Genomic DNA, 13,637 nt, shown 5'->3' with positions numbered 1-13,637 from the left:
TTTTTTTATTCTCAATAAAATGGTTAATGAGGGTTGTGTGGGGGTGTTTTTTTTATTTCAATAAATCTATTTTTTGTATGTCTTTGTATGTTTTTTAAACTTTATCGCTACCGCCTTAGTAATGGCCGCTGACTGACCGCGTCCATTACTAAGGCGGGGCTTAGTGTTAGCCGGTGAAAAGGCTGACACTAACCCCCATTATTACCCCGGTACCCACCACCACCAGTGGCACCGGGAAGAGCCTGGTACGATCCAGTACCCGACCATCTGTAGTGACGGAGGGGCAGTGGCGCGGTGGCAGGCGGTTATTATCAGGCTGTGAAAGGCCAAAAACAGTGACCTCCCCACCCTGGTAATGCCAACCTGCTGCTGCTATGTTGTATCTGGCTGGTTATAAAAATGGGGGGACGCGACGTCATTTTTTTTAAAATAAATAAATAAATATGGAACCCCACATCGTTCTTTCCAATTATTTATTTATTTATTTTTAAAAAATGACGTCGCGTCCCCCCATTTTTATAACCAGCCAGATACAACATAGCAGCAGCAGGTTGGCATTACCAGGGTGGGGAGGTCACTGTTTTTGGCCTTTCACAGCCTGATAATAACCGCCTGCCACCGCGCCACTGCCCTTCCGTCACTACAGATGGTCGGGTACTGGATCGTACCAGGCTCTTCCCGGCGCCACTGGTGGTGGTGGGTACTGGGGTAATAATGGGGGTTAGTGTCAGCCTCTTCATGTCTAACATTAAGCCCCATCGAAGTCCTCGAATCCGACGTAGTCCAAGAACCGAACCTGTAAAATAACACAAGCACACAAAAATAATTAGTAAGGCGTTCCCCCGAAAATCCACGGAAGAATTACGACGCCATTCATTTCTATGGGCCCATGCACACGACCGTGGTTTCCACGGCCCGTGCATGGCCAGGAGCCTCGACCACAGACAGAACGGACAAGTCTTATTATGGCCGTGTTCTGCGGTCCAGGCTCATAGAAAATAATGGACGCGGCCATGTGCACGTACCGTGATTTGCGGGCGGCTCGCGGGTGACACCCGAAAATCACGGCCGTGCACATGGCTACGTTCGTGTGAACGAGGCCTAACACATCAAAAAGGAAAGCAATTCTTATACTTACCTTTCCTGGGTCCAGCGCAGGAGCTGCAATGTCAGCGAGCTGGGCCCTTTATCTAATCCTATCATGTGTGATACTGTCTGTAGAGCCACTGTATCTAATCCTATCATGTGTGATACTATCTGCTGAGCCACTCTATCGAATCCTATCATGTGTGATACTGTCTGCTGAGCCACTGTATCTAATACTATCATGTGTGATACTGTCTGCTGAGCCACTGTATCTAATACTATCATGTGTGATACTCTGCTGGGCCAATGTATCTAATCCTATCCATATAGGGCTGTAGTGCTATAGATATGCTGTCATATATATATATATACAGATTTAGGTAGAAAAAAGCAGCACTTCATAGTAAATTGGCGGGCGCTATGCGGTCCTGACCTCGATCCAAACAGTCCTACAGATATATGCAAAAATGATCGCAGCACTCCAAAGGTTGATTTCAAATAAAGATGTGGTTTATTATTCCATGTCCAATAACAAGCTACGTTTCAGTCCTCTCACAAGACCTTTCTCAGCTTGCTTTGAAGTCCCAGTTTTGACATATAACCTTATAAAGGTGAAGTAGAGTAAATGCCTGCAGTTCATCTGTTCACCACAAGGGGGCACGTGATGAGAGGCGATCTGTAATCTTCAGCTGCTGTCCTTGTCCTTAGTGATTATCTGATAAATTGGGTAATAATGTGAGATATATATGGAGCCCATTCATTGTCAATCCCTCTGTACATACAATGCAGAGACTACAGGGGGCATCATCTTCACCTGATACCACAATGTTGTCTGGATCCCAAGTGATTGCACTGCCAGACTGTGTAGATATCAGTCAATCAGATGTCTGACAATGTAATGTCTATGGGGCGGGGGGGTTGGGGTAATTGAACAGATTAGATTGTTCCTGTCTGATCCTATTGTTTCTCCTGAGATAAGTGATGGGAGATCTGCCCGGCGACATCTGAATATACAGTCAGTGCAGCTTTGCCGGCCGGCCGGCTGACCATCTAATGTGTATGGGGGGCCCCGACTAAAGATGTGCCTGACAGCGACTTATTCCCCTCTCCCCATTGAGTACATATGAAGATGTATGGGGGTCCAGCGGTCGGCCGACAGATATCCGGGGTGTGTGGCCCTCCTTAGTTTCCAACTGTCTGATGATATATAAAGTGGCAAAAACCAGCAATAGATCTTCTACCAAGGAGACGTCTTCCCGTGCCCGACTCTGAATGAAGAGGCTTTTATTGGGGCGATGGTTTGATGGAGGTACTATTAATGGGGACACTCTGATACTAATAATGGGGGCACTCTAGTACTATTAATGGGGACACTCTGATACTAATAATGGGGGCACTCTAGTACTATTAATGGGGACACTCTGATACTAATAATGGGGGTACTCTAGTACTATTAATGGGTTCACATACTAATAATGGGGGAACTCTAGTACTATTAATGGGTTCACATACTAATAATGGGGGAACTCTAGTGCTATTAATGGGAACACATACTAATAATGGGGGCACTCTAGTACTATTAATGGGGACACATACTAATAATGGGGGCACTTTGATATTAATAATGGGGCGCTCTGATACTAATAATGGGGGCACTCTTATACTAATAATGGGGACACTCTGATAATAATAATAATGGGGGCACTCTAGTACTATTAATGGGGGCACTGATACTAATAATGGGGGCGCTCTGATACTAATAATGGGGGCAATCTGATTTTAATAATGGGGACACTGATACTAATAATGGGGGCACTTTGATATTAATAATGGGGCGCTCTGATACTAATAATGGGGGCACTCTTATACTAATAATGGGGACACTCTGATAATAATAATAATGGGGCACTCTAGTACTATTAATGGGGGCACTGATACTAATAATGGGGGCGCTCTGATACTAATAATGGGGGCGATCTGATTTTAATAATGGGGACACTGATACTAATAATGGGGACACTCTCATACTAATAATCGGGGCACTCTGATACTAATAATGGGGACACTGATAATAATGGGGCATTTTGATACTAATAATGGGGCACTCTAGTACTATTAATGGGGGCACTGATACTAATAATGGGGGCGATCTGATTCTAATAATGGGGGCGATCTGATACTAATAATGGGGGTGCTCTGATAATAATGGGGGCGCTCTGATACTAATAATGGGGGCGGTCTGATTCTAATAATGGGGGCGATCTGATTCTAATAATGGGGGTGCTCTGATAATAATGGGGGAGCTCTGATACTAATAATGGGGGTGCTCTGATACTAATAATGGGGGCGCTCTGATACTAATAATGGGGGCGCTCTGATAATAATGGGGGCACTCTGATAATAATGGGGGCACTCTGATTCTAATAATGGGGACACTCTGATAATAATGGGGGCACTCTGATTCTAATAATGGGGGTGCTCTGATAATAATGGGGGCACTCTGATAATAATGGGGGCGGTCTGATTCTAATAATGGGGGTGCTCTGGCTCAGTTTATGGGGTCATGTAATGCATGTCCAAGTGTGAACTATGGGGGCGCTGTGGTCATCACAGTTGTGAGATGTGTATGTATCACAGCCCATGTCATATTATTATTATTACTATTATATACTGATATTTTTATTATTATTATTATTATTATTATTCATATTATTATTATTATATACTGATATTATTTTTATTATTATTATTATTATTTTATTATTATTATAATGATATTATTAGTCCTATTATTTCTAGTTCTCAGTCTGGGGAAGCCTTTGCTTTCTAGTTGTCAATCACAGCGGGTGGGCGGGGTTATTTTATATATCGCTGCCCAAATGGGCGTGGCTTTATCGCCGTGATTGGCAGCTTCACATCCTTCGCTCCATGATGTGGGCGGGTCATATTATGCCGTTCCCGCTGTATGGGTGTCGCTTTCACGAAGTGATTGGCAGCGCCTTGTCCTTTGCTCCATAGTTTGGGCGGAGATAAGAGCCACGGACAGTGGGCGTGGTTTTCTCCACTTTGATGTTTAGATCGCTATCCTTGGCTCCAGGCGGTGGGCGGTGTTATTTTGTTGGGTCGCCACCTAGCGGGCAGAGATAGAATTGATCTCCCGGGGACTCGCACTCTCTCATTCAGGTGTCCGGGGCTACAGACGGTGCTCGCTCATTGCCGGAGGACATGGACTGTGGACGGGGCCGGTGCTGAGAGCGGCAGGCCCGGGATATTTACACGTATTACACGCGGGTAGTCAGGATGAGCGGGGGCAGCTCAGCTTCGGGCTCGGCCGCCGCTCCTTGTCGCTTGGCCCATTACTTCGTGATCTGCGGGACGGATGCGGACAGCGGGCTGGAGCCTGATGAGCTGGCCGGTAAGATGAGCGCAGGGATATGGGGACGATACATGGCGGAGGGATGCTGCGGCTGGATGGAGTCCTCCTGTGATCAGACTGGGCATGAGCGGAGGGCAGTGATCGCAGCCTGGCAGTCATCAGTACATGGGCGGCTGTAGTCCTCCTGTAGAGGGGTGCCCGGCTGCACTATGTAAAGGGTGCCCGGCTGGTGTAGGTTTATCAGTGAGGTGCCCGGCTGGTGTAGGATTATCAGTGGGGTGCCCGGCTGGTGTAGGATTATCAGTGGGGTGCCAGGCTGGTGTGAGTTGCCCGGCTGGTGTGGGATTATTAGTGGGGTGCCAGGCTGGTGTGGGATTATCAGTGGGGTGCCAGGCTGGTGTGGGATTATCAGTGGGGTGCCCGGCTGGTGTAGGGTTATCAGTGGGGTGCCCGGCTGGTGTAGGGTTATCAGTGAGGTGCCCGGCTGGTGTAGGATTATCAGTGGGGTGCCAGGCTGGTGTGAGTTGCCCGGCTGGTGTGGGATTATTAGTGGGGTGCCAGGCTGGTGTGGGATTATCAGTGGGGTGCCAGGCTGGTGTGGGATTATTAGTGGGGTGCCAGGCTGGTGTGGGATTATCAGTGGGGTGCCAGGCTGGTGTGGGATTATCAGTGGGGTGCCCGGCTGGTGTAGGGTTATCAGTGGGGTGCCCGGCTGGTGTAGGGTTATCAGTGGGGTGCCCGGCTGGTGTAGGGTTATCAGTGGGGTGCCCGGCTGGTGTAGGGTTATCAGTGGGGTGCCCGGCTGGTGTAGGGTTATTAGTGGGGTGCCAAGTTTATTGTGTGGGTTCTGATGGTAATAAGTTCTCTGATAGTTTTGTGAGGTCCCTTCGTTACGTGAGGCGTTATACGATGGGGCCATGTTGTCTGGATAAACGCAGTGACCGGCATTTGTCTGCAGATTATTTTGGGGTCCCCTGAGTAATGACTGCTCTCTGTCTTGGGCTGCCTCTGTTGTGCACCATCCGGTTGAAGTTTGGCGCTTGCGATGTAAAATGTGACATTTGTAGGTTCCTGCAGCTCTAATGTCCTGATCATCAATGAATGATTTACGACACCTGATAAAACTTTCGCCAACTCAAAACAAACAGCACGGCGACTTAAGCTCCACCCCCTGCGACCTCAAAAACAATCTAGGCCTCATGTATAAACGCAGCGCAGTTGCCATAGCAACCAATCTGGACTTTTAAAAAAAATAAAAATTCCAGTGACCACATTAGTAGATTGGACCTCCATCTATCAGTCAGAACAGGAATTATCCAATCACAATCACCAGTCAATCGAAGTCCTCGGGTCGTCTCTCTGAGAAATGAGTGACAACCAATATGGCCGCCATTACATCTCCCATAGTGGGTTACCACCAAGCTTTCCTAGAACCCTGCTTGGTAAACTGGCCTAGTCAACTAGTGATTGACTGGACTGAGATGAAGCCAGCAGATGGGGGTGACAACTTCTCGGGGAGCTAGTCCAGCGACGACCAGGACTTTTGCGAAAACTCTTCATATCCTTATTTTTATATCCTTGTTCTGGTGAGACTAAGGCCATGTTCACACGCTGAACACAATACGGCTGAAAATACGGGTCTGTTTTCAAGAGAAAACAGCTCCTGATTTTCACCCCTTTTTTTACGGCCATTTTCGGAGTGGTTTTTCAATGAAAAGCGGCTCATGATGTGACATGCTCTTCTTTTTACGCACCGTTATTTGAAAATGAGGCGTCTGAACAGAACGTCGTATTTCCCATTGAAATCAATGGGCAGATGTTTGTAGGCGTTCTGCTTCCGATTTTTTTTAGGGACGTTTACGGCCCAAAAAACGGCTGAAAATAGCCCGTGTGAACATACCCCTATCGTTGACGGCTATATAGGCGTATGTATTGGTTTGGAGCAAATGTGACTGGTAGTGAGGAGAACCAGCGGCCATATCATACATATAATCTGGGGATGTCCTGATATTTCTATCCCAACCCCCCACGTTCTGCTTCCCAGGCTGCTCGGCCTCCGCTGCAAAGCTCTGGTCTAATCCTCAACTACAAGGGACAATTAAGATGTTCCAAAAATCATGTTTTTTTGTTGTTTTTTTTACATGGGACTGCACATAAACCTACAGCAGTATCTTAAGATCACACATTACAAACGTTGCTCTAAGTCATCTGATGGACAGCTCTGCTGCATCTGGGGCAGTTTCTATGTAGTTTTATGTAAAAATACTAATTCCATAAGTGGTGCCGAATGACAAACTCAGCTCTGCTATATCTTTTTTACATTTTCTTTTGGTTTTCCTCCTGTAAATATATATTCATAGCAGCGGCTCTGATTTAGTGCTGTGTTTTACTTCCCGTCTCATGTATTCGCACCGCTGTGCCGCCGCCGTCATATACGTGCTAATTAATCCACAGGCACCATTTAATTGCCATTGATGTGTTAGAGGTGCAGGTAAATGATGAGTTTGGCCTGTTTACAATTCTGTTCCACTTCATCTACATTATAAATGAGGCTTTGCGATGGCACGACTTGTGGTTCTAGTCTCTTGTTTATCAATTAGAGTGTCAGCTCTTGGGGTCGGTCGAGAGTTAACCGACTTTGCTACTAGAGACAGCAGTCAATTGATTAATTAGGTGGAAGCAGGGGTCAGCGCTATACAACGGATGGCATCCACTATGGCCGCCATTAGAGCTCACACGGATTGTCACCCAGCTTTCTTAGAGCCCTGAATTTGCCATACTCTGGGTATATTTGCCATTCGTGCATCTGGAAAAGCTGGGTGACGTTCCCAAAGGTATGAATTATTCTGTCAGATGCTATGGGCGATGCATGGATATATGGCCATAGTGTATATATACACGTCCAGGCTCTCTTGCTGTGAATGATGGGAGTTGTATTTCATTTTTAGAACCCCCCCCCCCCCCATTATTAGCCGATCATGGAGCCACTGGAGAGAAGAGCTCTTTCTTTGGGGCGCGGCCAGCATTTATTCATCACTTTGGTGCCCATTAATTTTAATGGGCACCTTGTAATGCTTTATTTTAGGTTCTTCGTGGCTCCCTTTAAGATTTTGGGGTGTCCCAACAACAAGAACCCACAAAATCAGGAGTGCCTGCCGTAGGCTCATGTTTAAAGTCGCCTTCCGACCAACTCAAAAATTCTGTGTCGATGTTGACGTCGTATTGCTTGGAGCCCTAGGCTAATAAAAGGGGTTGACAAAATATATTACCCCACTTAATGAGGGTAGTCGGGGGTGGGGCATGGCGGGTCAGTTTTTGGGACAGATTGTTGGTAGTCAGTCTATTGGAGGAAAGATCGTTACCTATTAATGGAAGACTATAGGGGGGGCTTCAATTATCTCGTGTCCGCTATAACTCGCTAATTTCCATTCTCGGCCCATTTTTCTTGTTTCGTTAGCTCCCGTATTAGTATTCTGCGCTCCATCAAAGGCTCGTCTATCCGTCAGCCGCGGTCTTCCCTTCGAGGCCATCCTTCTAAAGCCACTTAATATGTCATTTGCATCGTTTGCTTCAGAAAGGAAGATTAATTAAGCAATAAATTAATAATGATGAAGTGTATTCCAGCAGAGTGATATAGGAGTGATCAGATTCTCAGATGACCCGGTGGCTTGGGGTTTCCTGTCATGTTTGCGCTCATTTGCATAATTCTTGGGAACGGTTCAGAGGAGAAATATAGGGATCGCTCAAGGACAGCAACTATGACTCCTAATATCAGATGGGTCATCGTGTTATCACTAGATGATACTGATAAGACTAAATGACAGATCTGCTGTACTGCTGGAGACTAGACAGGCAGGATTACACCACTGATAGATCTGTAGATCTGCTGGAGACTAGAGAGGCAGGCTTACACCACTGATGGATCTGTAGATCTGCTGTACTGCTGGAGACTAGATAGGCAGGATTACACCACTGATGGATCTGCTGTACTGCTGGAGACTAGATAGGCAGGATTACACCACTGATGGCTCTACTGTACTTCTGGAGACTAGATAGGCAGGATTACACCACTGATAGATCTGCTGTACTGCTGGAGACTAGATAGGCAAGATTACACCAGTGACAGATCTGCTGGAGACTAGATAAGCAGGATTACACCACTGACAGATCTACTGTACTGCTGGAGACTAGATAGGTAGGATTACAACACTGGCGAGTGTATATACACATTGTACACTCTAATGCAGTTACCCTACTAGTTGACACCAATAAAGCACAACAAATAACACCTATATATGTACTATACTACTGCTGCCAATGGTGCTTGCTTTATTTTCTAGCCATTGAAATCTCCAAGCAGCACCAATGGGGCACCTAAAAAGTTTTTTTTAGGCTAGGAAGTTTTTCTTAGGTCAATTTAGATGGAATTATCCTTTTTAAATATATCAAATAAAACCTCAGCCATTATATAAAGTCACATGTATAGGAAATGGTTATGATTTGGCTAGATAATTATAGAGTAGAAATACATATAGCCTTTATTTTTTATTTTGGTTAGGTCCCATAATGCACTATTCTCGGCTACCCTGGGTGGAGCTTAGTTGTCACCTGACTCTGAACTTGACACCTGTGCAGGGAATGGTAATTAGCATATAGCTGACACCATATTCCTGTTGTGGGGAAAAAGGTGTCAAGCAGATGAGCCGCGAGCTGCTGCTGTGTAGAAACCATACTGTAACAATAGATACAAACCCTAGGTCCATTTTCTACTTTGGAGAGGAGTTCTCCTCTAACCCTGAATGACTGTCTGACGTGTCCTCGTAAGATGCGTGCATAGTCATCGTTTATTGCCCGGACTGGAGCGTAACCTCTGCGGTTGTTTCTAGCGGCTGTTTACAATATAAAGGACAAGGTCAACCGTGTACAAACACATTGTGACGAGCTCTGCTGTGGTGTGTGACACAGTCCACAGAGACACCTTTGTACTTTCCATTGGGTTCTCCAATCGATAGTAAACTATGGTCAGCAACGAACCATACACTGGGGCGTCACAGGTTGTCACCCAGCTTTCTGAGGCTCCTGAATGGGATGCCTGCCTTGTTATCCAACGATACGTTTTCTTACCACCACATGCAGCCACATGGGATATGTACAGGATTGCCACGTAGTGATGATGGCAGCAGAGCGCGTACCACAGTACAAGAGCGCCAGGTGCGGCGGAAACGCCACCACAGACTGTAGAGAACAGAAACCCCCCCCCCCCCCCAATACTGTTTTGCTTGGTGAGGCGTGACCTGTGTTTCATACTGAGAATATCTATCTCATATCTATCTCATATCTATCTCATATCTATCTCATATCTATCTCATATCTATCTCATATCTATCTCATATCTATCTCATATCTATCTCATATCTCTCTATCTATCTATCTATCTCATATCTATCTCATATCTATCTCTCTCATATCTATCTCTCTCATATCTATCTATCTCTCTCATATCTATCTATCTTATCTCTCCCTTATTTATCAAAACTGTCCTTGTTGCCAATAACAACCAATCAGAGCTCCGCTTTCATTTGTTTGAACTGCTCGGGAAAAATGAAATCTGAGCTCTGATTGGTTGCTATGGGCAACAAGGACTTTTATTTTTTATTTTTTACTTTAGACAGTTTTGATGAATTAAGATAGAGATATATATATATATATATAGGCTCTAGGTGCCATCTTTGACAGGAGGCCCCTATACATTGCAACCATAGATGTAGTGCTGAATATTTTTGGGTGAACCTTATAGTCCTGCTCATCCTGAGCCCCCGTGTACATGACTATAATACCACAAATACAGGATGCCTAGAGCTACTGTAAGACGTACACATCGAGATAGAGATATATATATATACATACACCCACACCATTCGGGGGTCTGTGGGTGGTTCGTGGTCGGAGAGCCGTCACATAGGCTGTGTTCACATCTGCGTTGGAGCCTCCGGCGCAGATTCTGCTTTTTCGGACTGAAAAAATAGCGCTGCATGTGTCTGTCGTGCGATGGATTAGTCACGGTGTTGTGGCTTCCATTATAAACAAGCGACCATGCAGGTGTGAACAGAGTTTTACCGGTGTTTGGTGTCGGAGGAGGTACAGCAGTCTTGTACGGAACGTGGCGCCGGTCTGAGAGTTATGTAAGACTCTGTCCGCGCCAACGCTGAACTTCTCGGAAGTAGTTGGGGCTACCCAGGAGAAACATGGCTCTGGTTTCAGATCAAGGGAACAACACTGACCTCTGAAGTTGGGGTTCTCCTTGTGGGAAAACATTAGTCAGGGGTTCCCCCGAGGTAATATGGTTGTAAATCACTGTTGGAGGTCGTGTAAAACTGGAGACGGGCCAACAAGGCAAGGAGCTGAACATCTGCTCTGTAACCTGGAGCCGTTCATTACGACTCCTGCCAGGAATCCCTCGTTATCTTCCCTTCTAATTGTCTGATGGAGGATCAACAAAGATCGGTCTCCTCCGTGTCCGAAAGTTTGGGCAACGTTATAATTCTTCCATCCAACTCCTTTATAGGTAACTCGTCACCGCACTGACTGCCAACATTCTGGTTAAATGAGTTTTCCACAGGATACACCATAAAACGAGGGTCCCTTGATTTAAAAAAGCCCCCTCTCCCAGCTCCGTGACCATTCGGCCTGGAGTAAGGTGTGACAGACCGGTCACTAGGGTTGTTTTTAATATAGAACATCTGTGGTTGTTAGGCAGGGTGTCCCTAGTAACCATATTGTCAGATGTGACATCGCTGTTCAACTCAAACCTAGATCGGAACGGTGACGACATCCGAGAAGGGGGGGGGAAGGAATCTTGGCAGTCGTTTCACCCCATCATTTCCCATTTGTGGCGTTAACTGGATTTGTCTAAATATGGAGAACCCCTTTAAATTAGGTTAGATGTCCTAATAGTGGTATTCTAGAAGATGCGGCTGTACCCATCAGATACTCGATGGTGGGATGAAGCATGATTTGCCCCTCTCTCAGCAATTTAGGGGTAGTGGGGTATACGTTTTTTACAATGGAAGCTTACACAGTAGCATATGTTGGGGGTGTAGCTTCGACGGACGCTACGAACGCAGTGTGAATAGGCCTTAATATACTCATTGGTGGGATTCTTCTAATGTCCCCGCTGCCATTGGTCAACGTGGTCATGTGACATTACGTTACTTTCGACAAAGCATTTGTACGTTCTAGAAGTATAATTCTGGCGTTGGGTATAGGGATATATATATATTATTTTTTTTGCTCGGATCGGTTTTCTGGTCATTTTCACTCCTTGTCTTCAGGTTTTCTCTTCCCGTTGACCTTCGTGGAATCGGAGGAATTTAATAAAGAATTTAATAGCCAAAGTCGTTCCCCCCCCCCCCCTCTTTGAGTGAATGTAATAGAAATTCCTGCAGCGCCCCCGGGCCTTGCCTAGCTGACCATTGTTGGTCTTCCAGCCCCCAGTCCCCTTGTTACATACTGATTTATTAGGCGCTGACTTCTCGCACAATGCTGATCTGAGTTTTATGTACGGATGGATAGAATCGGGGAGGGGGCTTGTGGGGTGTTTGCCTGCGGTCAGTGAATGGAAGGTGGACGGTCAGCAGTCCGGCCCCCGGTGGTCTCTGTTTATCGTCCTCCTTGATTAACACTTTCTAGGGCTTGTTTGTAAAGCAGAACGTTGTCTGGCGCTATTTTTAATGTCAGTATGAATCTCATGGTTTCAAGAGCTCTGCTTGCTGTCCTTCAATAAAAGTCTTTCATTGTTTGCACCCAGGGGATAATAATCTGTCCTGGTTATGTGATCGATACACAGCTGTATGTCCAACCAGGACAGATTTTATCCACTCAAAGTAAACCATAATAATTCCTAATGAATGACTGCAAGCAGAGCTATTGAAAACATGAGGAATTGACACAAAAGAGTAAGTATGTATATATACGGGACTGGGCCAATGGGCCGGAGGTTATGGACGTTCTCATTGCCGAGCCACTAAAGGAAATTTGCCTCTTGTCTACCCCTGATCTGTATTATAATCCAGTGCTGGATTATCAAATATTCTAGATTATTGGATGGACAAATTATATAAATGCAGTTCAAGTTTTTACAAACTTCTGTATTGTATATAGATCTGGTAACAACAATAATAACATAGTAAAATGTCATTAATCTGATATCAACGGTATTCACTAGGTGCCAGATTACCACATTTTCTGGATTAGCAGATGGTCCTAGAAATATGGGGTTCCACAGCGTCATGGCGCAATGAGACGCGGTCAAATCGTGGGATTACCGTCATTTTAATACTATTCTTTTTTTAATAAAAAGTTGCAGGTTGCATTTTATTGCGACAGTCTCGAGATTTGAAGATTTTACGTCAATTTGCATGCGAGCAAAAGTCGCTGTGTAGCCCAAAAGGGCCTCGTGATCGCCTGCTGGTTTAACCCTATAGGGGCAACTGCTGGATGCGCTCATTTTAAGTATCCGCTAAAATTTAAAGGGAAACACTACCCGGCAATCCTAAAAAATAAACTAATATCTATTGCCTTTGCATCCGGCTATTGGGTACAGAGAACTGGCATTTCTCAGTACCTGTCCCTTTAAATGGTAGCGGCTCAGTTACACGGTAGTAATCAAGTAACGCCATGTCTTCTCCACGTTGGCATCTATTTTCATCCCGTAATTGTATGGGGTTTCCTTCCTCGTTTCTGCAGCTAAAATAGAATTTATTTTTTTTTAAATTGCTGTTGTTAAATGTCTATTGTTCTCTGTTATCAGCCATGTTACCCTATTCTTAGTATATAAAAACGATATAAACAGCGCCTTAAATTTTTTTTTTTTATTGCTCCAACTTTTAAAATTAAAAATAAAGCCAGTAGTCTTCATCAAGAATCGTTTTGTGTATACAGCGCCTCTGCAGACCTATGCGTCTCCATGGTTAGAATACAAAGAAAGTCATACTGCCTTTCGTCTATCCTCAACTTCTTGTCACTTGTCCTGAATGTGACGGCAGCATCAGACTACGCATCGTTAGCTTGCAGTCTGTTACCATGGAGACACATGGACGTCTGCATAGGAGCAGACACCAGACTATGTTAAAATAATAAACCTGCCCGTATACTTGCCTTTAGGACTCCACCGTTT

The 13,637-nt window shown here is 45.3% G+C and overlaps 1 protein-coding gene across 2 annotated transcripts in view; it reads left to right on the top strand.

Moving 5' to 3' along the window:
- Window positions 1-4,181: 4,181 nt before the first annotated feature.
- Window positions 4,182-13,637, top strand: part of DENND5B (DENN domain containing 5B) — a 72,487-nt gene continuing 63,031 nt past the window's right edge. Inside the window, exon 1 of one of the 2 annotated variants that reach the window (XM_075855912.1) lies at window positions 4,182-4,501. In XM_075855912.1, the coding sequence (XP_075712027.1) occupies window positions 4,387-4,501 (115 nt within the window). In that variant the 5' untranslated portion in view covers window positions 4,182-4,386. The remainder of the gene's footprint in view (window positions 4,502-13,637) is intronic. The other variant, XM_075855913.1, reaches the window with a different exon arrangement.

This window comes from Rhinoderma darwinii, chromosome 3 (genome assembly GCF_050947455.1).
Source record: "Rhinoderma darwinii isolate aRhiDar2 chromosome 3, aRhiDar2.hap1, whole genome shotgun sequence".
NCBI classification, from domain to species: Eukaryota; Metazoa; Chordata; class Amphibia; order Anura; family Rhinodermatidae; genus Rhinoderma; species Rhinoderma darwinii.
Note: the sequence above shows the minus strand (reverse complement) of the source record. Positions and strands in the feature narration are given on the sequence as shown.